Source organism: Lissotriton helveticus, chromosome 1_1 (genome assembly GCF_964261635.1).
Source record: "Lissotriton helveticus chromosome 1_1, aLisHel1.1, whole genome shotgun sequence".
In the NCBI taxonomy this organism is placed as follows: Eukaryota; Metazoa; Chordata; class Amphibia; order Caudata; family Salamandridae; genus Lissotriton; species Lissotriton helveticus.
In genome coordinates, this window is record NC_136057.1 from 848,428,463 (window position 1) to 848,455,235 (window position 26,773).

Sequence of the window (26,773 nt, forward strand, 5' to 3'; positions counted from 1 at the left end):
TCCTGATGAGGACCCTGGTGTTACAAATTAAGCACTGACTGCTCTGCTCTTTGAAAATGTTCTATCAACGATAAATAAACTATTGCAGATCACTGCTGGCTGGGTGTGTTTATTTTTGTCTCTTATATTGAAAGGCTGCATGCTACATCGTGCGTTTTTGTAAAAAGACAGGCCCTGTACCATGGAGCGATATACCCACTTAATACAGACATGCAGATGGTATTGTCCGACTTCTCTCTCTTTTAAATTACAGACAAAAAGACTCAGGCAAATCTCATTTATGCAGATCAGATAACTGGTCTGGGACAACAGGCTCCTAATCCATGACTCAGCGAGAACCACAAGGGACATAATACTTAAATATGGCTGCAAAATAATAGTTTTTGGAAGTTCTAAAATTAATAGAGAGGTGAAGTCTGTCTCTCACTTGAAGTGCCAGATGTCATGCAAGGCGAACACACTTTGGATCAAAGGTTACACAGAAGGATGAGTATGTTATGATAATTCTCACTGAGTAATTGTAATGGATGATTTCAGCTCCAAAGGTGGACAGTGCTATCACTGGCACTCTGTGCAACTAATATGCTTATCTAGACTTAGTGGGCAGGCATCAAGCTGATACTAAGCTCTATAGTTGCCTCACACGTGTGCATTCTGGAACCTGTAGTTTTACTTTCCTTCAAAGTCAGTAAATGAGATTCCCTTTGGGCATATTAATACTAAGGTATTCACTCACAAATATACACATAACATAGTAATATCAAATTAAAAAACAAAGATGTACCAATTTAAACAACAAAGAGGCAATGCAAAAACCATATATACAAAAGATATACTTCACAGTTTATTCAAAACAAGTGCAATAAAAACCAATGTGGTTTATACTCATCAGATCTGATGAGTATTAATTTGGTACATCTTTGTTTTTTAATTTGATATTACTATGTTATGTGTATATTTGTTAGTGAATGCCTTAGTATTAATATGCCCAAAGGGAATCTCATTTACTGACTTTGTCTTGCTGGTACCCTATCCCTTTGGTAATTGGGTCCCTCTCTTTTATTAGAGGTTTTACTTTCCTTCAGCAGCGCTCTGAGTGCCAGAAGGAAAAAAGCATTCACAATGCAATAGGTCTCGCATTTGCGAGAGTTTAAGTTATTAGCATTGTAAATGACAATGCCTTATATTTATGTTTTAAAAACTGAAATATAAATAAGTCATTGTCATTTACAATGTCAATAGACATATTGCATTTCAAATGCTTGCTTTACATGGAGCACCAAGAATCAAGTTCAAGTTCAAAAGACTTTATTCGAATTGAGATCACAATTCATACAAGTGTACAGATAAAAATCACAATTAAAATTTCATTTTTCATTCTGGATTAAACATTACTAAGGTTTGATTTCTTTACAATAAAAAAGGAATAAAACAGTACGATCAGTTAAAATACATAGTGGTTAAGAGCATTTAACTAACTCTTATTATCCCATGACGATGGTCCTTCTCACTCTTAAAATTGTGTTCAGAAAGAGGCTCACTGTACTGATAGTAAGACAGTCATCTAAGGACCTAAGTTTATTATAGGCATCTCTTGCTTTCCTTAGGCCCCAAGTTAACAGGAGAGGTTTTGAGATTTGTCGTCTGGAATGGCTATACAAAGTGCAGAAAAGAGTACAGTGTATATTAGATTGAAATGATTTGTCATCACAAGGACACCGCCTTTTTACCCTCGCCCAGTCATTGCAGGTCGGGAATGATATGAGTCTATAGAAGGATTCCAGACGAAAGTATGTCAGGAGCCTACGGTGCTGTAGGGGGTGATCTATAACAAGATACAACTGGAGACCCCTCTGAGATGTCACTTCATCGTGGCTCATGACAGTTTTTTTGGTCCTTTCACCCTTCCACCTTTGTAGTTCCAAATGTTCCAGCAGCATCTTTTTGAGCATAGATCGCGAGAGTAATTCCAATGAGGCTGGGTCAGTAAAATATTCAGGATGACCAATCTCACTGACAAAGTTCTTAATGTAAGTAAGCCATTTGATGTTTTTCAACCCATCACAGCTTAAGCAGTCCTCTATGATGGATCTGTTCAGTTCTATGGCAGGGTTGGTCCAGACGTTATGCCAAAGTAAAACTGGGGCAAGTTTTATAATGTCCGTGATGAAAATAAGAGCAACTTCGGCATGTAATACATATATAGGAGTACTCCTCGGTGTAGCAGTTATAAATCGGAGGAACCTATTCTCGATTCGCTGAATCGCCTCCACTTGCTGCCAGCCCCAGATGCCAACCCCATAGGTCCCAATAGCCACACATTTCGATTTGAATATTTGAAGGAGCTCCTTAACTGGCCTGTTTCCTATTTTTTTTGCAAAATTCATAAGAGCACCAACTGCTCTATTAAATACCACGGCCCTTGCATTCACAGCAGACTTCCAGGTACCTTGCCTATCGAAGTGAACCCCCAAATAGCAGAAGATATCGGCTAACTACACCTTCCTTTTGTTTAAAACGATTGGGCATGGTAATCTATGTTTGTTTGGGCCGCACGACATAGTAAACGTCTTCGAGACGTTTACACGTAGCCCTCTGGTGTTCATGAAGTTAGTGAAGGTCTGTACGGCTTTCTGGAGACCCACCTTGGTCTGTGAGAGGATAGCCGCATTGTCAGCATAAAGTAAAATGGGGATGGGTTTCCCATTGATTACGGGGTAATCATAATACTGTTGTGTTAGGCAAGAACCCACTCCATTGATATATAGGTTAAATAGCAGGGGAGCCAAAATGCAGCCCTGCCTTACCCCTCTATTAATCTTAAAAAAAACTCTGTGCATTCCCCCCTCTGACCGTATCTAACTCGTGCACCTGCCTCCACATAGAGTTCTCTGATGTAGTCTATTATTTTATTGTCCAACCCGATATCCCTCAGAGTCTGCCAGAGATTGTCATGCAGAACGCAATCAAATGCAGAACTGAGGTCCACATAGGTCACATACAAATTCGATTTCCTTGCATGTATATATTTCGAGATGATTAGGGAGAGGTTTAGCCCCTGCTCAATTGTCCCCCGCCATCCCCTGAACCCATACTGGAAAGGTGATAGGACTTCCTGTCCCTCCACCCAGTCCTGAATGCGAGCAAGAATGACCCTGCCTGCCATCTTCATAAAGCCATCTAACAGAGAGATGGGCCGATAGCAGGCAGGATCATTCCTGTCCCCCTTTTTGTATATCGGGACCAAAATTGCCTCCTTCCATGTTGGGATAAAACCTCTTTTGGCCATGCAGTTCAGGACTCTGGTGAGTAGAGGAGCCCACAGGTCTGGATACATTTTTAACACATCAATAGGGACAGAGTCTGGTCCTGGTGCTTTCGAGGCTGAACTTTCCCTTAGAGCTTTATATACCTCCTCTAGTTTAAATTGAATGTCTAGAGGGAACGGGGAATCCTCCACTTCCGTAGGTATTGCTGTTTCGGAAGCAAGTACAGGCAGAACCGTAGTGCCATACAAGACTTGGAAGTGGGATACCCACTCCTGAGCCGTGATGGCATTGTCTAGACGAGGACCTTGGTCGTCTTGATAAAAAGGAGCATTCACAGCCTTCCAGAAAGCAACAGTGTCCTTTTGTGTTGCTGCTGCATGGAGGGCTTCCCAGGTTTCAACTTTTAGAACTTTCTTTCTTCTAGTCAAAGCGGCACGGTACTTAAGCCTTGCTCTTTGAACCTGTGCTCTATCTAGTGGGGTAGCATGCAATGCATTTTTGAGTTCCCGCAATGCCCTGGAGCAATTTGGATCAAACCACCCTGGGGTTCTCTTAACTATATTACGCGGATTTCTAGTCAGGAGATGTTTGATTAAACAACAGATTTTATTAAAGGAGGCCAGAACTTGTTCTTCATTCTCTTCTAAAGTCAAACACTTAATGATTTATTTGTGGGAAATGGTCACTAAATTTTTTTGAAAACTCTCTGGTATTACCTTCTCCCATTTAATGCAAAATCCGTTACGCTGACCAAGAATAGGGTTAAAATCATAATTACATTGAGTATTAAGGGGCCGCGTATCCAGATTTAGCTTAAAAGTAACTGAGATGGGGTAATGGTCATTAATGCCACTTGTAAGTGTCTCCCAATTATTAACTAATGGAGCATAACGTGACGATAGTAAGGCAAAATCAATAATTGACTTAGCCCCTCTTGCATTAAATGTAGGTGCAAATGTTTTAGGCACTGAACAAGCCTCGTTAATGAATGCCATAGAATGGTCCACCACTAAATTATTAAGCAAGTCCTCTAGTTTTGTATGGGCAAAGTGGCTTGTTGGCCCTATAGTTTCATCTTCCCAACCACACACTCCCTGTAGGCTCCTTGAACATAATGGACAATTAAAGTCCCCTACCCACAAGAGGGCCATATCCCCTGAACAGCTACCTACGATCGTCTTGAGGGTACTTGACAATTTCTTCATTGTGGTTTCCACTTGTGCTATCGGGATGTTATTGTAGAAGTTGATGATAGCTAGATTTTCCAGTGCTCCCCAGGATACCCTTAAGATCTGATATTATGGGGAATCCAAGAAGCTCCCTAGGACCGTGGGACCTGAACAGATAGACAAATACATAGACAGACCTCCCTTATGTCTACCCATTTTGGTGGGAACTGCCGGAGTAAAGAAAGTTTTAAATCCCAACAAATGGGATTGCTCCCTAGCCCATGTTTCCTGGAGAGCTATAATTGAGTGGGTCATAGTTATTGAACGCCAATCTGCATCATTGATTTTTGGGGCCAAGCCCGCTATGTTCCACGTTATTATGCTGCCAGGAACTTCAATGTTTATTGGGGGTGTTACAACCGTAGGTATCACAGGGGCTGGATCCATTATGTCACAGGGCAGATTCCCAGACAAATTATCTAGCTGGGGGAGTAACGTTATTTCTTCCCCAGATACTTGTATTTCAAGGTGAGGAACTATCACAGGGCAGGATTCTGGCGTGATCGTGGTATGTACAGGAGCCTGAACATAACTTTGGGCACTCAAATTATCTTTTTTGCCTTTTGTCCTATTAATTGGTGACATATTAGCAGGGGGCCCCAACCGTCATTCGCAGTCATCCAGGCCTGAGAATGCTTCAAATCTGTTAGTGAGGTCAAAGGGGGTAAATGGCAACAAATGGTCCATTCCCCTGATTCCTTGTAAGTGGTCTGGCCCACTGTAGTTATTTCCATGCCGCTCGTGTGAGAGACGCTGCTGTTGCCCTGCTCGCATCGCCCTCGCTACAGGAGTAGCTCATTATTCTCTCTTTGTGCTGCTGGACCGGGTAGGAAGTCTACCAAACACCTCGTGGCCGCAGAGGAGGGAGAGGCGCTGGCCCCGGGACTGCGAGGACCAGCATACTACACCTTCAGCTGGTCCTCTTCCCGCGTGAGCCGTGCCCCCTCCCAGTGCCACGCCCCCAGCCAAGCCCAATAACTTCTCGCGGCCCCCGCTTCGCGGGAGCCGCTCGTGTGAGAGACGGTGCTGTTGCCCTGCTCGCATCGCCCTCGCTACAGGAGTAGCTCATTATTCTCTCTTAGTGCTGCTGGACCGGGTAGGAAGTCTACCAAACACCTCGTGGCCGCAGAGGAGGGAGAGGCGCTGGCCCCGGGACTGCGAGGACCAGCATACTACACCTTCAGCTGGTCCTCTTCCCGCGTGAGCCGCGCCCCCTCCCAGTGCCACGCCCCTACAACCAGTCACACTATTAAATCAAACCCCGCAACACGCACCGCGGGACGCGCGCGGGTCGGAGCACGGGGCGAAGACCGGGCAAAGAGCGGGCCGTTTGAGGCCGTTCGAGGACCTGAGAGACTGGACTGGGCCACTCCCTTTGTAAGTACTCATTTCATCTCCCCATACACCCGCCTTTATAACATTGTTGTAGTCCTAGTACCATTTACACTATTTCGATCTCCAACTTCGTACCATGGTAGTCACAAGAGGAAAAAAGACACTGGCTCCTGGGAGCGTTGGAAACCTATTGGGCCCCATGGACGACTTTATCACAAAAGCAAACTCGTTCATTGACCAAAGTATTTCTTTAATGGAGAACAGGGTCTCACTGGACTTAGACTTCGGTAAAAGATCATCTCTGGGAAATCTCGCTGAAGCAAGAACACCTGTCCAGAATACCAACAAAGAAGCACTAAGACCTGTGGGCGAGGGTAGATGTAGCCTCCCAAATAATGTAGATTTGTCTGTATCCGAGCTCGCAGATTCTCCCTTAGGCTCAGAACTAGAAAAAAACCCTGAGCTACCCCCTCAATCTCCCTCCCAAACAATACCCACGGAGGATATCCGAGCTAGAGGAAGGAGGGAAGGAGCAATTAGCAAAAACAAGATTACCCAAATAAACCCTAATATACCTAAAATTGTTCCCCCTCCTAACGCTCCACACATCCCACTGCCAAGACTAGATCAACAAGTCGCCACTGCATTGGTACATCATGTTCACCAGGAAGGTGCTACCCCCATACTACTGGACTCACCTATCCAAATATCTACAGATAAGGGCCAGATAGACCAAGACAATCCTATTACGCTACATAACCTAGCCGAACTCCTTAAACAATTTCTACAACCTGTAGAACAAAAACTTGCTAAGTTGGAGACTCAGATTTTGAAACTCATTACTATGTCACAACACAACCAGGGGCTTGCCCCTCAGAAAAAAGGGGCTAAAAATCCACTCCATATCTCTCTCCCGAATCCTTCGGGTGCCACTGCAAAATCCACAACTCCCCAAATAATCACCCCAAAGACAGGAGTGTCAATAGTATCGTCCCCATCCCAACACCCCCAGTCACGTCTATCTTAAACACAGTAAATACTATCACCACTGCACCAACCACATCAAAACAAGGTAATATTGTGGCATCAACAACTACCTCGTCACTACCAGCACCAAGAAAAATTGCACCCCCTAAGACCTCGGCACATAATTCCTTTTTCCAACCAACCCAAAGAAATACATCAAGAGGGCTTGGAGATGTTAGAGCTCATTTTGAGCTACCCCCCGAGGCTGCCCCATATGTAGCGGTTATGATTGGCGTACCTGAGCTAGCTCCCAACACGGTGGAACCCCCATGGTCCTTAAAAAATAAAGTACACCATTGGTTGCAGACAAATCGCCCCATGCCACCAAATTGCCACGGAAGGATTTCCTCATTACGTAGGACCCCCTGGGTGGGAAAAGGTAGCAAACAGTATTCAGGGGACTGTATTGTCATCACCTTTGAGGATTCCTGGGTGGCAGACTACATCACCTCCTGGGATCAATCTAATGTCAACGGAGGAATCAGAATCAAACCACTTTCCTTCTTCTATCCTATTATTCAAACTAATAATAACAACTTCTTTGAGGACCCTGTTCTTTCCTGGGCTGAACCACCCTTTCGCCAGGCTACATTTTATGATAACAGACAATACGGAGCCCCTCATCTCCGAGAGCAGGAGAACCCATGGCATATAGTAAAACCACGCCATCAGGGAGCGAATTGGGGGGAATGGGGGCATCAACAGCAGAGGATGGTTCATAGAGAACCCCCCCCGATGGGACCCCTGGTATAACATCCCACTAGCAAATAGATATAGTGCCTTAGAAATGGTCGATTGACCACCAACGGATATAGAACATCCTAATTCTAACTCGCTACATCCCCCCCCCCCCTAGGTGATAATATGACGAAGGCTTCACTAACATTAGTTCCAAAACCTAACACTCAGATAGTACCTCTTCTATTCTGGAACGTGGCGGGTCTACGAACAAAGATCGAAGACCCTGTGGCAGTGAACTTTTTAGAACAAGGCGAAATAATCTGCCTTCAAGAGACCTGGGCAATATCAGAGCTTCATCTTTTGGGGTATAAAACCTATTCATCCCCAGCTACTTGTAGCGCAATAGGTAGACCCAAAGGAGGGCTAACAATTTATATTGCTAATACCCTATCCCTCCTAAAAGTGTCTAATCTATTTACTGATCCTAACTGCCAGATATTATCTCTCTCCTTTGCAAATAAAGACATTATTATCCTAGTTAACTCATACAACAATCTAGTGGAAGATGATTTTTTGATCTTCGTTGGTAACTTGCAGGAGAGATTGAGAAGCTTACTGCAGCGGGAGGACAATTCCAGAATGACTCATCTCCTATGGGGAGGCGACTTCAATCTTCACCCATGCCCTATGATAGATTCTCAACAATGTGGGTTTGTGGACGAACACGAGGTTCCACTAGCCCATTTCGTCCACAACAAATCGGGAAAAGCAATGAACAACATACTATCAGATTTTGACTTAGTAATTGCTAATTCCCCAAAGGCGGAGAAAAATCTGTTTAACCCAACCTACGTGGGCAGAGGCCACCAAACAACAGTGGACTATATTCTGCTGTCTCCAGGACTTCCTACGATGGCCAAAGATTATCAAGTTATGGTTAACACACTAAGTGATCATTGTGCACTAAAGATGGAACTTCATATGCCAGAAACTAAATCTAAGGTCACTGATATAGTTAATGCCCTCAGCCAAGATAGACTAGAAATAGGAAAACACAATGGTTTCTCTATAAAATGGGAAAAGATTGACCCGCAAAAGCTCACAAAAAAACTAGTGAGCCAGACATACCCAAACATAATTAATTGCCTGGATCCATCGCTAAATCACGCAGAGGTACTGATGAACTTTGCAGAAATCTTGGAAGTAGCTAAGGGACTGCTTACCGGAAAAACAACAAACAAACATCCAGTGCGGAAAGGTTGGTTCGACCACAATTGCACGAGAGCCCTAACTGACCTAAAATCTGCCCTTCATAACAAGCCAAGAGATGCGGGCCTTATTCAACTGCTGCGACGAAAATACATAAAGGAACGTAAGATAAGAGTACAACAAATGAAAAAGAAACTCTGGGAAGATCTAGAGAAGAGCTCTCTTTCGAAAAACAGTAAGGACTTTTGGAGAATGGTCAGATCCCCATTTCTCACAGATAACAATTCCCCCAGGATAGAGGTGGCCATAGATGAGGATACTTGGGTAGCCCACTTCGAAAACATCTTTAAAGATCAAGGGACTGTAGACCATCCATTGAACACTCACAAGGAGGTACAATACCCAATTCCACTGTCTTTTGACATATCTGAAATCTTGGTGGCTTTGGAAAAAAGCAAGACAGGAAAAGCCCCCGGTCCAGATGGCGTCCCTGTTGACCTTTTCAAATTTAACCAGGATCTCTGGGCACCTATTCTCACAAGAGTATGTGCAGCTGCAGCCAGTGAGGGTATTTTAGATTCCTGGACTAGATCAATTATGGTCCCCATTTTCAAGAAAGGGGACCGCCAGGATGTGAAATGTTACCGCCCCATCTCACTTCTGGATTCGCTCGGCAAAGTGGTGGGGAGGGTCATTTTGGAGAGACTTCAACAGTGGAGCGAGGAAAGAGCCATCATCTCGGACCTACAATTTGGGTTCCGAGAAGGCTTTGGGACAGTAGAGCAGGCACTCAACCTTAGTCTAATAATGGCCAAATATATGCATGCAAAGAAAAGCACGGTATACATGGTCTATGTGGACCTGTCTGCCGCATTTGACTGTGTCTCACACTCCAAACTTTGGACTGTCCTAAGACAAATGGACGTGGACCCCTCCCTGTTAGACCTTTTGAGAGAGTTGTATTCAGGGGCTTCGGCGAAAGTCCGCTTCGGAAAGAATGGCGAGATGACGGCGTCATTCGGAGTGGAGCGGGGAGTCAGGCAGGGTTGCGTCCTGGCCCCCTTTCTCTTCTCACTCTATACCAACGGCCTGGAGGGGGAGATGTTGAGGGGGGCCCAGGACCTCCCAAAAGTAAATCAGCGACCGATTCCAGCACTGCTTTATGCGGATGACGCTGTCATCCTGGCCCGAACTCCGCGCGAACTCCAGTACTCGCTAAATAGATACACGACTTTCATGAACGCCTTGGATCTAAAGGTTAATGTAAAAAAAAGTTTGTCATGATCACGGGGGGGGCGAAGAAAGGCACAAAAAACATCTTTCTCGATAAACAAGCACTTGAGATCACCACACAATATCCATACCTCGGGATCATGGTAGACGATAGGCTAACATGGAAACCAGCAGTAGAAACGAGATGCCATCTATTTAAGCGATCGATAGCGGCCTTGCAGACTTTCTCACGGAAACTGGGGAGGAGGCCTCCAGTAGAGCTGCTGAAAATCTACAATGCCAACTGCCAGGCCATCGCTCTCTACGGAGCAGGAGTGTGGGGTTAGACAGACGTTGGAGACCTACAGATAATTGAAAATACATTTATAAGATTCCTTCTTGCTACACCAAAAGGTTCATCAACTTACGCCTCCCACATGGAACTGGGAATTCCCTACCTACAGGATCTTCTTAAAATCCAGCCATTGATGTTGTGGAGGCGTATCTGGACATCTGACAAGAACACACTAACGCAGTCGATAGTGGCTGATACAATGTCACTTGACCACTCCTTTAGACTGAAGTGGCTCCGCTATATTAAAAATGTTCTCACCGATCTTGGTCTTGAGAAATACTATCTCCAACCTGAGATGATAGTCGGCCTGCTAAAAAAGGAGCTCAAGGAACTAGCCCTACGACACTTGGAAACATTAAGATTGTCAACTGATGCTGCAAAACCCTCAGTTATTCAAGCGAATATAGTCCAGCTAACATTTGGTATTCAACCATATCTTACCTTGCACACTAAAACATATGAGAGGATGCTGTTGACTAGGCTTAGACTGGACCTTTTTTTCAGACTGGTCGTTTTCCCAACGAACAAGGCCTGGGAATCAAGCATGCTCCCATGTCCCTGTGACGGCAAATCAACACAATCTAATATGCATGTGATTATGTTTTGTAAATTTTACCATCCCCACAGAAAACGTTGGATTCTTCCGATATGTAGGCGGTGGGGCCTTAGACAGTGCCGACCGGCCTTTTACCGACTGCAATCCCTAGAGTCTGAAGAAGTGTGCTACCTAGTCCTAAATTTTTTGAAATGCATCATGAACCACAGAAGAAATCTTTAGTAATGTATCCACGAAAAAACAATGATTCTCTAAATGTAATACTTTTCTTATAATATGTTTGTTTTTATTCATCGTTTAAAGCCTTTTATGAAATGTTTTTTCTTATAAGCTGTATGGATTTCGCTTCTGACTGTGTCTTTTATGGGTTTCTTTGTGATAAACCGAATAAAGAAAAATTATTATTATTATAATTATTATTATTAGTTATTTCCATGTCCCCTGTATGGAACGGTGTTCCACCCATAAACATTTTTTGGCATCATGGGATTGGGAGCCTGCCACATGTATTGGTTATTAAATGTTATGGGAGGATTATTCCATAGGCCAGGAGGGACCCCTAGAGACATTAAGGGAGTTACCTGGGATCTTGGGTAGAAATAGGTTAGGTCACAAGGAGCAATGGTTGTACCATTGGTCCTTGACTTCCAATTTAGGATGTAGTTGACCGCACCTGGATCTCTAAAGTTTATAATTATGAGAGAGTCGCCGAACATGGACGATCTCACCATTGATGTTACATGGGCGCGGTCTGTGCTGGCTAAGCCAATATATGGCTTTGTTTTTCAGTTGACTAAAGCCTTCCCTCCTGCCATCTTGTAAGGTGGGGACGCCCGTGAGTACAACCACATAGGGGACCGCGTCAGGTGGTAATTCGACTTGGCGGCCCCTATGGTTTCCTGGTCTATCTGGATGTGCCCTCCCCCCAAGCTCGTGCTTATTTCCTCCATGAGCTATACTTGCCCTCTTCGGGAATTCCTTAGGGATATGTGGGGAGAGTTGATGGGTGGATTCGCCCCTTGGTAATTGCGGCTCACAGGATTACTAGATGGATTTACATCCTTTTGGGTTGCAGGGGTAGAGGATGGGACTACGGCTGCGGGGAGTAGAACTGGCTTAGCTGAAACTTTCGTTAAACTTGCTTTGTTAGTAATGGCCATTTCCAAATCCCCCAGCCGCTGCTCCAACCTCTTCAGCCTCTCCAGTATGGGAGTTGTAAACGACTTAAGTAAATGTTTAATGCTGTCGAGGGAGACAGAGGACAATTGTTCCTTGGTCGTACGGTTCCCGGTAGATGTTGAGCCAGGACTGGATACACTCAATGTGGGGGTATTTATAGACGATATTATTTCGTGTGTGACCTCCTGACCTAGATCGGGAGGTAATATAGCCTTTGTGGTAAGAGCAGATGTATCAATAGCCTTATTTCCCTTCCCAAAGTCAGTATGGCTGATCTTAACTCTTTGTGGAACACCTCCCCTCCTCCTTCTCTTGTTTGGTGGGGGTCCAAAGACTTTAACGGCTTCCTGTTTCCCTGCTTTCTTTTGTATATTCCCCACCACTACTCGGGGAGTATTGGGTATGATTTCTATAGCTACGTTAATGTCACTAGTAGTTAGAATGTTATTTTGTTCCACGCTATTAAGGGCAGTCGCTGAGGGAGGCGTATCTCGCAGGAGCATAGGGATACCCTGCGTAGATAACGGATCCTCGTTTCCTAATATTGAACCTACACCCGCTGGATTAATCTGAGATGGTACGACCATAGGGAGTCTGTTTTTAATAGCTTCAATCGAGCGGCGCCGCTCTGCCCTGCGATCAGCCAGTGAGCAATCCCTTTCCATATCGGGGGGAGGTTTTCTAAAGTAGTCATCCAGGGTACCTGTGCTATTTCCCACTGCTTCAGCTAGCATAATTTTTTCGGGGTTAGCGCCATAGGTGCTGATAAAATCTATGTTAGAGATATATTGCAGGACTAATGTAGTTTGTTGATACTCCAAAGGTCAACTTCTAGTAATGAGAGTGAGAACCCCAGATAAGTTCCCCTCCAACGTTGTTGCCCAATAGATGAATATTGTTGGAGGCGCAACCAGATCAGGGGCCCTTTGGGTGATCACTGAGAAAATAGGACTTGGTAAAAAGTGGCAATCAAAAGGACAGTTACTATACGTAAATGTAGTATAGGCACATAACAAGGGTGCTCAATATCAAAGAGGTGGCAAACTTACTACATAAGGTGGTGGCGTTTAAACAATATTAGAGAATGGGCCCAGCCCAGCCTCTTTCAGCCACCGAACGGCCACAAAACGGCCCGCCCTTTGCCCGGGCTTCGCCCGGCGTCCCGCTCGAGTCCCGCAAGACGGGGATGACGCTGGTTTTAAGCGCCTCCCGGCGCGGAAAGCTGACTCTGGATGCCGCTAGGGCTGCTGGGGATTGTAGTTTTTTGGCTCCGCCCACGCTCCGCTCGGCGGCCCGACTCCACGGTGAAGCAAGGAGTAGGGAGGCGGGCAGGCAGAACGCTGGTCTTCCCTGGGCAGGAGCAATAAATCACAGGGGAGGCAGAAAGGATCGGACGCAACAAGGTTCAACAAAGTTCCCCCACTCGACCGGGATGATGCTGGTTTTAGGCGCCTCCTGGCGCGGAAAGCTGACTCTGGATGCCGCTGGGGCTGCTGGGGATTGTAGTTTTTTGGCTCCGCCCACGCTCCGCTCGGCGGCCCGACTCCACGGTGAAGCAAGGAGTAAGGTGGCGGGAGGCGGGCAGGCAGAACCCCAGAACGCTGGTCTTCCCTGGGCAGGAGCAATAAATCACAGGTGAGGCAGAAAGGATCGGACGCAACAAGGTTCAACAAAGTTCCACCAAGAATCAATATTTAAAATTAAATCCATGCCAAAAATCCATTCAGTTCTTTTGCTGTTCAAGGACAATCGATAAACGAATTATTTATATGAAAATGGGCCGTGGAAGGAGCTGCTGAGGCCTCTCGAGTTCACAGAAGCAGAGAAGGCCTGAACATAAATGAGGGGAAAAACACAGCCCACTTAAGCCTCAGGGACTGGGCCTCCTGGTGGAATACCTCTCTTCCCAATCCAACCCTGGCACTGCATAATTACTAGAAGGCCCAGGGAAGGGGCCCCACACCTGAACCTTGCAGCTTGATCCAGTGCTTCGAGGCCCAGGGAGAGGGGCCCCTCCCCTGGGCCTTGAAACAGTAAGGACACACTTCCCAAAACAGGCAGTTTAGACAGAAAGAAAGGTCAAAAGCCAGTTGATCTGGCTGCCCCTCCTCCCCTCACCCACCTCCTCTTACCTGTGTCCGGCTGCTCCTGGAAAGAAAGGGGCTTTCTGTCTCCTGGATACAAAATGCACAAAGAGCTCCTAAATGACTGGTACTTAACCCCTTTTGCTGCTGGCCCGTTTCCGCCGCTGTGCGGTAAACAAACGAACAGGGCGGGGCCGTGACGAACCCCAGCCGTCATCAGCACACGAGCACCGCGGAGCGTGACGGCTGGGGTTCGTCACCAGCATGCATGGTGTTAACAGAGGCGCTGCCTCGCCCCTGACACTGAGCCAAGATAATTTCTGACCCAGCTGGTGTGCTGTCCCCCATTCTGTTTGTACCTTTCCCCCACCCCCAGGAATGTCACCACGGCCTGGCCAGCAAGGTCAAGACGTGATGCGATCAGATGCGGCAGGGGGCCTTGCAGGAATAGGTTGGCTAATTGTTAAAGTGTGGCCTTTCACACTGATGAGGGGGCCCCCTGTTTTTTGGCAGAGCGCGAGCCCCTGGGCAGCTGCCCATGCCTAGCGCCGGCCCTGACCCTGTGTGTTAATTCTGAATAATGGTACCTTGTGTTAACGCGTTAGAGTAATAAACTTCGTTTCCAAGATTTACTGTGGGATGCACTGGGTGGTTTCCTAATGTCATTTTGTCTCGTGCTTTCATCATCCATCTATTTTGTATATAATTGAATTTTCCTTTTCTCTTACAGCTTATTGCACTTAAGCGAAAGATTTTTCCAAGGAGAAGGACACAGAGTGAAGTTGTGCTCGAACGTAGCAGGGTGTAGCAGAACAGTGCCAAAAAAAGAAATCTACCTCAGCGTTTGATTTACAATGCGTATTGGCGTGAAGCTTTGCTCAAACAATAAGGGCATGACCCACGCCGAGAAGGAAAGCAAGCAAACTGTTGCCGAATTTACCGCGAATTCCCTGATGGCGCAGCACAAAAAACAGCCGCTGGGGCCGACGCGCGAGTGAGGTGTCCGCGGTCTGCCTGCAGCTCGTGTCTCATTACAGGCATTAGCTCGCGCTCATTCCATCGCTGCCTCAAAGTCTCTCTGGGGGAGGCGCTGCCGCGTTTCGCCGCGAGACATTTGCCAGTGTAATATAATGTTCAAAAGGGGTGGTGAACAGCCAGCAGCGTCCCTGAAGTTTCCAGTCCAAAGCAGCGAAGTTTCCAGTCCAAAGCAGCGAAAGGTCAACGGCTCCACAGTATATTTTTGCATCATGACGGGGTGGGCACGGATACGCACGTCCCCCACCCCGCCAATAGTCGTGAGATCTTTCATCAGTTCCTCAGTCGGAACATAGTTGGTAAACAACGCACAAACAAGTTCCCCTGTAAAAATAGACACTCGCATTGAGGAAACAGTACCAGTCGCGAGTTTTTTTTTTTTAATTTATGTGGTTGCTCCTATCCCCTGTGATGATTAACAGTCACGGTGTGATTTGCTGCCCTCCTCCTTACATGAAGGCAAGAAAACGATGAACTGTCAACAGTAATTTGGAATCTTTAAAACAAATGTATGCGGGGAGAATAAGAAATTACTACTACATTGTAGAGATTGTTTTACTGGTCAGCTGTCACTTTTTACCTTTTTGGGCGGCAGATTTTCGGCAGCAACGGTCCTGGGCTTATGGAGGCAGTGTGTTTGGTAGTGAAACGGGTTGGAATGACTGAGCACACAGCTGCGGTTAAGTTTTTGAAGGTTGGGAATATTTGATGGTGGCAGAAGGTGGTCACGTTCACAGTCCACAGAATCACCTTCAGAATTGTTTTACTTTTTTATCTATCTTTGTCATTTCCAACTTATGTAATGAAGGCAAAACTTCTTCGGCCTCTCCATCTGGGTCACCCTTATTCTGCCCAAGGCAACTGATTATATGCACCTGAGAGGCAACTCACGTAATTTGCAAGTGATACAAATATTTATGCTGCAAATGCCGCTATTTTACACTCCACAGCTCTTAGCTTTCCTTTCCTAATTGAAAGTGGTGGCAGGGCGCCAGCACGAGGTGACCAGAATTAAATCTGGATGTGGCCTAACTAATAAAGAGCTGTGTCTATGTTTACTACACTTTCTGTTGAAATTGTATGAACTGCACTGTGTGTTGCAGCAAGGAAGACTTACAAATCTTTCTAAAGACAGTGCTTGACCAGCTAACTCACGAATTGTTTGTATCCGTGAATTAAATTGCGTCCTTCAGTTGTTAAGGAAGAGACTGCGCTGCTGGGTGGATTTTGAATGATACTTAATTCAAATGAAAATTGCATTAAGATAATCAGTATTAAATTTGACTGATAAACATTGGCGTTACCTTTTGAATCAGTTATATGTTTTCTAAAGAATGATTGCTTTGACCAAATTCCTGTGTAAGATAGTCGCGCCCAGCTAACCAGCCTGTAAACGTTCAGTTACCTTTCTCTGTGGCGGCAGTGAGATTTGTCTTTTGGAAATTAAGTGGAGATAAATATTGTCCTTTGAGGATTGAGATGTGAAATGTATGCTACTGGTACAGACAGAGAAATAAACAGACCTATTTTTATTGAAATGAATGTCCTTGCTTTGTAGTTGCAATTCTGACATTGCCTTGCTTTCCTACCTTACCTATGATGCCTCAATTTCTGATGTTTTGCATAATGGTTATTTGTAAATTGACTGCATCACATTTTCCTTAAAACATTTTTAAAAACAATATTTATGTTCATATTTGTTGGTGGAAAAAGTTACATTTTTCTTTTACAAAGTCGATGTGTTGACTCAACTCTATATTTTCTGTACCTTAAAGAGCAATGTGCAAATTTTGCACTTTACATTTCCCTTCATTATAACATTTCACAAAACCTGGCCATGCTATTATGATTAGAACCAGCCTATAAATGTTCAAAGCACCAGCCTATAAATGTTCAAAGCACCAAGGTCTTCTGATAATCTATGATCTCCACTTTTAGCTACGCTAACATTTGTGTTTTTTAACATACCATTGAAATGGTTGTACAACATAATTCCAGGAGTAAAAAAAGCAGGTGGATTAATCGAAGCTAGCAGCTTGGCTGCATGAAGGTGTTGGCAAATAAATATTTTTCTATATTTATCCCTTGCAGCTATGTTCTTTGTTCCTAAGCTACTAAAGCACACCTAATGCTAGAATCTGTACGTCTATGCTCAGGGCTGAGCGCCAATTGGTACTGCTGTTCTTATTTTAATGATTCCCTATGGTGTTTCATTGGATTTCTTAATTAAAATATAATATTTCCCGTCTCATGCATGTTCTTTGGCCATTTAAGGAACAGTTGTGATGCCCGGATGCTGTTGACTACTGTTGGGGGATGTTTTAATATCCAGATATAGACTTTGATAAAAACTGAGCCTGAATGCATCCTCTGGCAAACCTACTCTGTAGTCCCTTTTCCGTTGGCATTATTTGACCAGGTCAGTTTCCACACTTTTCCTTGCATGTCATTGTAAATGATAGGGGCTGGCATGTCCCACTATAAAAAATGTGCCTAGAAACTATGAAAAGGTATTTCAAACAATTTGCAACCAAAACTGCACAGGGAATCCCAGACTTTGCCTGTTCTACTGAACACAGGGAATACGTCGAAGATGGATCTGTTTACCCTGGGACCTCTGAAAGTGGAGTTGGTACTGAATATGGAAATGTTAGGGATCAGGCTCTGTTTTTAAGTGAGAAAGTGTATTCCTTTGAGGAGAGCAGGGTTCATAGATGACATTGGTAGAAGTTTGTAAACGAAGGTAAGGACACCTTCACAAATACACAGGAATCGGTTAGTGATGAGTGTTATACATTACACAGTAAGTACAAGTAATTCTGGTACAAGTTACACCTTCTTGCGAGTCAAATGCAGCATTGGGTTCTAGAAGGAAGCAAAGGTATTCCAGTGTGTTTGCAGTTGTGGACCGCTGCATTGTGTGCAACAATGCAACACAAACATGCTAAGATTTTTGTTGCACTTCGTGTTGCAAGAGCTCCACTTGACCTCTTGGTGTTCTTGCACCGAGTAATACTGTTGCAAGAAGTCCACTGGGTACAATCTTTGCCAAAGGTCCACCTATCCTTTGGGAGTACTGCTGTACATACACCAAGTACTACCCATGCAAGAGGTCCACTTGTCCTTTGGGAGTACTGCTGTGCATGCACAGAGTTCTACTGTTGCAAGAGGTCCACTTGTCCTTTGGGAGTACTGCTGCGCATGTACAGAGTACTACCGTTGCAAGAGGTCCACCTATCCTTTGAGAGTACTGCTGTACATAATAATAATAATCCACATTTGTAAAGCGCACAATCACCAGTAAGGGTCTCTAGGCGCTGGGGGCCGTCGGGAAGATTAAGCAAGCTATTGCCCAGAGTCACATGGTGCTGGGCTAATCTGCTGCCAGTGCCGGGGATCGAACCGTGATCCCCAGAAGCCGGAGTCAGTTTCCCTAGCCGCGGCGCCACACCTCATACATACACCAAGTACTACCCATGCAAGAGGTCCACTTGTCCTTTGGGAGTACTGCTGTGCATGTACAGAGTACTACCGTTGCAAGAGGTCCACCTATCCTTTGAGAGTACTGCTGTGCATGCACCAAATACTAATGTTGCAAAAGGTCCACCTATCCTTTGGGAGTACTGCTGTGCATGCACCGAGTACTACTTACAGCACCGAGTACTACTGTTGCAAGAGGTCCATCTATCCTTTGGGAGTACTGCTGTGCATGTACCAAATACTACTTACAGCACCGAGTATTACTGTTGCAAGAGGTCCACCTGTCCTTTGGGAGTACTGCTGTGCATGCACCGAATACTACTTACAGCACCGAGTACTACCGTTGCAAGAGGTCCACCTGTCCTTTGGCAGTACTGCTGTGCATGCACCGAATACTACTTACAGCACCGAGTACTACTGTTGCAAGAGGTCCACCTGTCCTTTGGGAGTACTGCTGTGCATGCACCGAATACTACTTACAGCACCGAGTACTACTGTTGCAAGAGGTCCACCTGTCCTTTGGGAGTACTGCTGTGCATGCACCGAATACTACTTACAGCACCGAGTACTACCGTTGCAAGAGGTCCACCTGTCCTTTGGGAGTACTGCTGTGCATGCACCGAGTACTACTTACAGCACCGAGTACTACTGTTGCAAGAGGTCCACCTGTCCTTTGGGAGTACTGCTGTGCATGCACCGAGTACTACTTACAGCACCGAGTACTACTGTTGCAAGAGGTCCACCTGTCCTTTGGGAGTGCTGCTGTGCATGCACCGAATACTACTTAGAGCACCGAGTACTACTGTTGCAAGAGGTCCACCTGTCCTTTGGCAGTACTGCTGTGCATGCACCGAATACTACTTACAGCACCGAGTACTACTGTTGCAAGAGGTACACCTGTCCTTTGGGAGTACTGCTGTACATCCACCGAGTACTTTTGTTCACACAATTTGGAATACTGCACTGACTTGGTGCTCAGAAAACAGCAACACCAACTAATGGCCACCATGCCATTTTGTGCTTTAATGTGTTTACAACTAAATGAGTTGCTAGTATTTTGATTTCATGGTAAAACAAAGAGGAGCCTCACAATTATGTCTTTCAAGATGAAAATAAAAAACGTGGTTTCTCTCTATAGGATTTTCAAGTGGGATTTCCCCACCCCATGGTTTGTATCCAGAATTCTGAAAGGGTCTGCCATCGGTTACTGAGGTTACATCTGCGCAGTTCCTGCTTTGGGTGAATGCACATCAAACATTCCGTGGCGCTCCTGTTGAGTCACAGGAGAGATGCCACAGGGCCTACGTTATGCCTCTTGGACCCCTGCACAGGTTTACTAGTCCATATCACCTGGTGAGGCCATAAGGGAACATGTGGGAGAGTCCAGAAGCAACTCATTCCCTTTCAGGGATTCAGTGAAATATGCATGTGTGGCCTTTTAATAGTAAAAAACAACGAAGACATTTTTATAGCACCCATTACCCTCTAGGCCCCGAGTGTTCACCACAGCTCAAGGAGGGTTGGATCCATGACCGACATTCACCACTGACTATAAAGGATTTTCATTTACTTTCTACTATATAAATGGATCTTCTTTGACTATATTGAAAGACCCCACCCTCCTGGGCCAAAGCTGGACACCCCTGCTGTAGACACTCCAAACAGGAGTTCTTTACCAGCGTTAATTGGTCAGTATCGCAAGGGTGACCATATAATTGGACCTACCAATATTCAAATCTGTGGCGTTGATTTTATATAAAAAATCTGCAGGGGGTCCTACGCATGGGGGTAGGGGCACTAGAATGCTCTGCTAAATATCATGGCGCCGACTTTAGCCTTCTGCTGCCGAACAATTCCAGTCAATCCCTTTCATGTGAGGTGACATCATTTACAAAATATCACTGGCGGGTGCAGTAAATAGGACTTCGTGCTCAGTGTACCTGGGATGAACCTAGCTCCTTGCTGGCTCTGTGACGTCAAGGTTTCTACTTTATTGTCCAGGTAGCAATCTTTTATCGATTATGCTTAGGAATCTGTGTTGAAAATGATTTGTTTACTTTTTTAATTTAGAGCGGCTTGTCTTTCTGTTTTTAACAGATTTTGCTGTACAAAATCATTAGTCCTTAGGATGGCGAGTGGATATTTGAACAGTGGCGATCGAAAATGTCGATACAATTTGTCTACAGAAAGAATGTTTACTCCAATAATGTAGAATATTTTTACATTTGATATTTCTAAAGCCTCAAAAGGAGGGCGAAAGGGAAAATATTTGTTTATATGCGAAATAACCGTAAATTAAAGGGGCCAGGACCAAAATGTGCTTGAGTCGAAAAGAGAACAAAATAGCTATTCGGAAGGAATAGCAATTGTAAAACATAAGGGGAAATGGTGGAAGGCGGAATCGTGTAATGAAGGCTGTAGTGTTCAAATCTAAACTCACCCCAAAAATTAAACGTTTAAAAAATCTATTCCTTTATCCTCTAAAACAGTCTTATGAAATGTTTATTAAATTACCTCAAAGTTAATTTCATTCTATATTTTGATCAAGATGTTCACATAATCCATTTTAAGTAATTTGTTTTAGCTTTTGAAAAGACCAATATTTCCTTGCGTCTGGTTTTGAAAGATGGGCAGAAGCGATTCACCAAGTATACGACCAGCCAGAACATATTTGTATTTCTTTTATTAGCTCTTTTAATTCAAAACTTGTTTGTGAACCACAGCATTGTTAGTAAATCCGTAGGAAACTTGAATTTCAGATAAAAAAACACGGGCTTTGACAAGTTAAAGATTTTGCTTGAGAGTTTTTTCGTTTACCTCAATAGGTGGCGCTCCAGTTATTCTTCTCGAGCCACAGTAAACAATGAGCCTAAACTGCAAGTCTATTAATTGGCAAATCAACTAAACACACCCCGTACTTTATTAATGTATGTATTTAATGTCGTCTATAGCGTGAATATGGATTTCGGAACGATGTACAGGCGGGTAGAGCTTTGCAATGGCAAAGAATGTATAGCAACATCAAACCGAGGTATGTTATGTGTATTTGTAAAGCACTATCACCCGCGAGGGAATCCTAGCGCTGAGCAGGTTTGCGCATCGCCCTGCCTATGTTAGGTTGGTTAATTGAAAAGTCAGGTCTTTCGCTTTTTGCGGAGTTAAAAAAGAGAGGAGCATGCTCCCATGTGGGGTGGTTCCATGCTTCAAAAGCAATGTGAAAGAACGCTCATCCACCTGATATGGTTCTGTTTATGCGGGTATCTGTGCAAGTAAGATTCCTGTGGACTAGAGATGTCTGGGTGGTTGATGGAAGGTGATGCAACTGTTCAGGTAGGTGGGGCCTAAGTTGTATTATTCATTGAATGTGTGTGTGAGGAGTATGAAATGAGCACATTTATGTACAGGGAGCCACAGAGATCCCTGAGGTGAGGTGAGGTGTGGTGTGGTGTGAGTTCGGTGTGGGAGGTGGAGGATGAGTCTGTCTTGAAAGGTCTGGATGGTTTGTAGTCTTGTAGTGAGTTGTGTTATGATCCTAGCATAGGGACCTACCCATAGTCCCACATGCTGGAGGCAAGGGCATGAGTGCATTTTTTTTGTAGTGTTGCTTGGGAGCAATTTAAATATCTTTATCATCTTCAGGGTGTGGAAACAGGATGCAGAGACAACGTTGACTTGTGAGGTCGTGTCCAGTTTGCTGTTGATGATTATCCCGCGGTTCCTGGTTTGGGTGCTGGGTGTGGGCGCTGGGTATGTATGGGCCAGAGTTTGTCTTTCGCGTGTCTTGCGAAAGATCTCTACTTCAGTTTTGAGCTTGATACAGTTGGCTTTCATCTAGTTAACAACTTCAGTCATTCAGGTGTGGAACTTGTTTCCTGTATCGGGGTCTTGTCTGAGAGGGTGAGTACGAGTTGCGTGTCATCTGATTCGAAGATGATTTTGATGTGTGCATCGATGACGTTGGCCAGAGAGATCATGGATGCGTTGAAAAGGATGTGGCTGGTGGCGGCAAGCGTCAGATGGTGCCCCCAAGTGGATGATCTTCATGGTAGCAGCAATTTTGATGGTGGTGATGCTGGTCCACAAGGTCAGGATTTGTTCTTTGCCATGATGGGAAGTTGAGTTGGGATGGTGATGGGGGTTCAGTGTAAGGAGAAGTGTGGCTCTAATGGTTAGAGCGGCAGACCCTGATGCAGAGGTCTGGCCTGGGACCAGGGTTCAATACCCGCCTTGGCGGGTCTTGGGCTCAATTTCCTCTGACCTGACAATTCTCGCCTCGGTGCCTATTCTAATCATGGGTCCCACTCTGCGACTCTGGGCAATAGCTTGCTTAATCTCCACAACGGCCCCAAAAGCGCTGGGATGCCTGGTTTCACCCTGGGGGTGCCCAGGAGTGGACACTTACAGGGAAAACCAGGAAGGGTTCCTAAGCGGTATATGGACAGCGCCGGGACACTACCTCAGGGAAGTAGCTGTGCGCTCTATAAATACCGGTACATTTACATTTTAGGGCAAAGTTGCTGTATATGGAGGTGATTTTTATTACAGAAGAATTCCGAGAGTTTGTTGCAAAGGTCATCTGAGGGGGAGAGGTAGCTGGGGTATGAGGAAGGGCAGTAACATCTTTGATGATAGCAAGTATTTCTTTGCTGCTGTTAGCACTGGTGTAGATGTGATCTGCAAGAGCTGTATCCTCTGTGGTTTGTATCTGCTGGTGGTAGAGTTTTAGGGCTGATTTGAAGACATATTTATCTGTGGCATCTTGACTTATTTTCCATTTGCGCTCCAGTTGCTTGTAGTGGTGTTTCATTAGCCCAAGTTCCTTTGTGTACCAGCTGGCTTGTGGTTGGGTTCTTACCATTCAGTTGCGCTTGAGCAGAGCCATTGTGTCCGTGAATGCCGTGATCCAGTTATAGAGGTTCTTGATGGCTTTCAGCAAGTTGCTGGTGTGCTTGGGCCATGCGGAGAGAGGGCGGAACCTACTTCTCTTCTCTGATGCTTTTCCAGCTGTGGTCGGCAATTTCAATCATTGTAGGTCTGTGGTGGTGCAAGATGGGTATGCTGAAACTGACAAGGATGTGGTCTGGCCAGGTCATTGTTACTGAGTTGTTGACTGTGATGTTGCTGATTGGGGACAAAATCTGGTCCAATAGGTGTCCGGTCGCATGAATGGGATTAGTAACTTGCTGGGTAAGGCCAAAGTTTGCAAGGTTTTCTAGAAGGGCCGTAGAGTGTGGGTCGAGTGGTAGCATGGACGTCCCCTGCCCTCACAAGTGGGAAAAGCAGTGCCAAAACAGAAGCAAACATATTCCTGATCAACACTTTACTTTCTACAGTTCCTACATGGACAGTACACTTCCAGTTCTATAAAATAAATTCAGCATGCTTTGAATCAGATCATGAAATCAAATAAATAACAAATAAACACTTGTTACCAGTTTTTAATTCCCGTCTTTCCTACGCATAAACGACAGTGCCTTGCAATTGACCATACATTTAATTAAAATGATAGGAAGTAAGTCAATCCAGGATGTAGTTTACATTTAATATATGGTTGATATGAATTAATACAGGTAGACATGACCACTGTTGTACATCTTTTTTTCTGTTGGTCACCCTGTGGTTTATCAAAGCATTTTCCCATAGAGGCATACACTGATATCTATTATTGTGATATTCTGGTTATGTAGGTTCACTTCCCGAGGCTTATGGTCATAGGATGCTTAGAGTGTGGCACACTAGCACAGTGTCATTCTACCATACAATAAGACCAAAAACAAAATTCATACATATATAGAAACGGCTAAAATATAAAATTGTAATAATTCTAAGCTAAGCGAGCAACAGTGCTACAAGGCAATTAGGAGCCAGGCCAGGTAATGAAACCACTGTTAAACACACAAAAGTTGATGGGAGGATGCATACAATAAGTCTAATCATTGACGGTTGTTTGGGGGTAGCATTCCAACTCATTGTTCTTTTGCCCACCATGCCACCTCCGATTAGACCTAGCCATATGCACTCAGTTTTTACCGTGCTCCAATAGGAACAATTGATCCTCAACTGGCAAGTCCTCTCTGAACCGGAACACCAGCAACCCAAAACCAGTTTCTCCCTGATTGGGGCTATTTAGTCAGGTGTAGCTTGGTTCCAGTGCCACAGGGAGCAATTGATCCACGTCTGGGCATATCTTTGGCCACTTAGGATGGTACAGCAACTGGTTTTGGGTTGCTTCTGTCCCGTTCCAGAAGGACCTGGGCTGGACTGTTCCTATTGGAGCAGTGTCAAGAATGATTTGCATATGTCTGAGTCCAAAATGAAATGGCATGGTGAACATAAGAACGATGGGTTCGGATGCTACCCGTAGCGATAGCAGGTAGTTAGACAAATTGCAAGCATTTCTCCCATCACCCTCTGTGTGTTTAATCACAGTTCTCAAATTTACAAGTTAGTAAAAGGTGCGGCCGTCAGCAATGCAAAGCTCTAAACTAGGTTATAAATGTAAGTTGGCATAGAAAATATGAATACCAAGAATTGAGCTACGAAATGGGTGTGGGAGAGTGTAGTAGGGTTGACCATTAAATGAGCAGGGGGAGTCGTGGTTTGAGTGAAGAGCAATAGGAGGCAGAAAGAAGGTGAACGGGTATGGCTTGTGCCTTAAGTAAGATAAGATATTTACATTTTACAGTTAATGTCACTGAAACTCTAGTGTGAGGTAAGTGTATAGGAATATCAACAGATTTGACCCACCCAGTGAGTAGGAGACAAGTGAACGAGGAGCTTTACTAACTTGGTCTGTAGACTTAACATAAGTATCCAATTGCAGAAGTTTCCCAAAGGTAAGGGTGATTTAAACATTTGAAAATATTCTGGGCGAGTTGTCAAAGGACCTGTAAAACAAGGTGAGTAGAAACCTATATTTTTTATCTTTGCTAAATATGTCCAGGAGGCTCCTGGTAAGTATAGCTTCTCTGAAAGGTATATGGGGACTTTGAAGCTCAAAGCTTTGTGCGTGAGGCATTCAGTTCTTATGAATTTGAGGTAGGCGCGAGCTGATGCGATGGGATCATATATTTTGATGTTGAGGAGGACCCTGGTAGCAGCATGAAGATGAGCTCTTTGTGTGGCACGGTTGCTTTTAGGAAGTTCATGATGAGGGCAGAAACGTAGTAAAGCTGGAAAATAACAATGGCATCAACTTCAAGATTCAAATCTTGAGCGGGGAGAATTTGTTTTCATTTTTCAGTGAATGAAGGTGGATTCCAGCAGACTCATGTGCCGCACAAGAAAGAGATTTTCATCAAAAAGCTAAATTCACCGCTATGCGCAAGTTTGACATGCCTTGCAGTCGGCAATGCCGGTGGAGGAGGAGATATCCGAGGCCTCGCCATTGGAGGACAGGATATTAGATGGGCACTTACCGAATAGAACTATCTCCCTCATTTATAAGAAATTGATCAATCACAGAGTAGATCTTCTTGTAGAGTTGAGGGCCAAATGGATGAGGGATGGTATTGAACTTGATGATGAAGACTGGCAGGCGGCCGTGTCCTCCCCGAGGGAAGTTGCGATTCCGGCGCGATTGAGGCTAGTCCAATTGAAAATATTGCATAGAGTGTATGTCACAGGCCCACGCTTGGTCCGGATGGGGCATTCTGAGGAGGGTTTATGCAGGAGAGGATGTGGACAGGTGGGCACGTTCCTAGATATCATCTGGGAATGTCGCTATATGAGGGATTACTGGAGTTCGATACATGCTGTTATGCGAGAGGTGCTGGGGGTAGCAGTATTTCCTGAGGCAAGAAGATGTCTCCTTAATATATGGGAACCCACGGATCTAAACGCAGCTCAGACCAAGTGGGCCACTCTGGGGGCAATGATAGCGAAACAGAATATAGCACAACAGTGGGGTTCCGGGAGACCGCCCACGCTTGAGGAATGGAAAGAGAGCATGGACTGGTGTATGTTCCGAGAGAAGACCGTATACCTGGCCAGAGGCCGACCCCTTAAATGGGTAACTGTTTGGGGGCTGTGGAATCGGTACAGGGGAGAGATCTGTGTACCACCAGTGGACCCTCTTTTGGACATACTTGCATCCCCGTGACCCTAGTATGTAACAGTATTTC

At 44.9% G+C, this 26,773-nt stretch overlaps 1 protein-coding gene across 1 annotated transcript in view; it reads left to right on the forward strand.

Annotated features, from left to right (window-relative positions):
• GNPTAB (N-acetylglucosamine-1-phosphate transferase subunits alpha and beta) overlaps nt 1-17,251 on the forward strand; it is a 542,239-nt gene extending 524,988 nt beyond the window's left edge. The window contains exon 21 of the mRNA XM_078675067.1: nt 14,866-17,251. Within this exon, the coding sequence (XP_078531193.1) occupies nt 14,866-14,943 (78 nt within the window). The 3' untranslated portion in view covers nt 14,944-17,251. The remainder of the gene's footprint in view (nt 1-14,865) is intronic.
• Nucleotides 17,252-26,773: the final 9,522 nt, after the last annotated feature.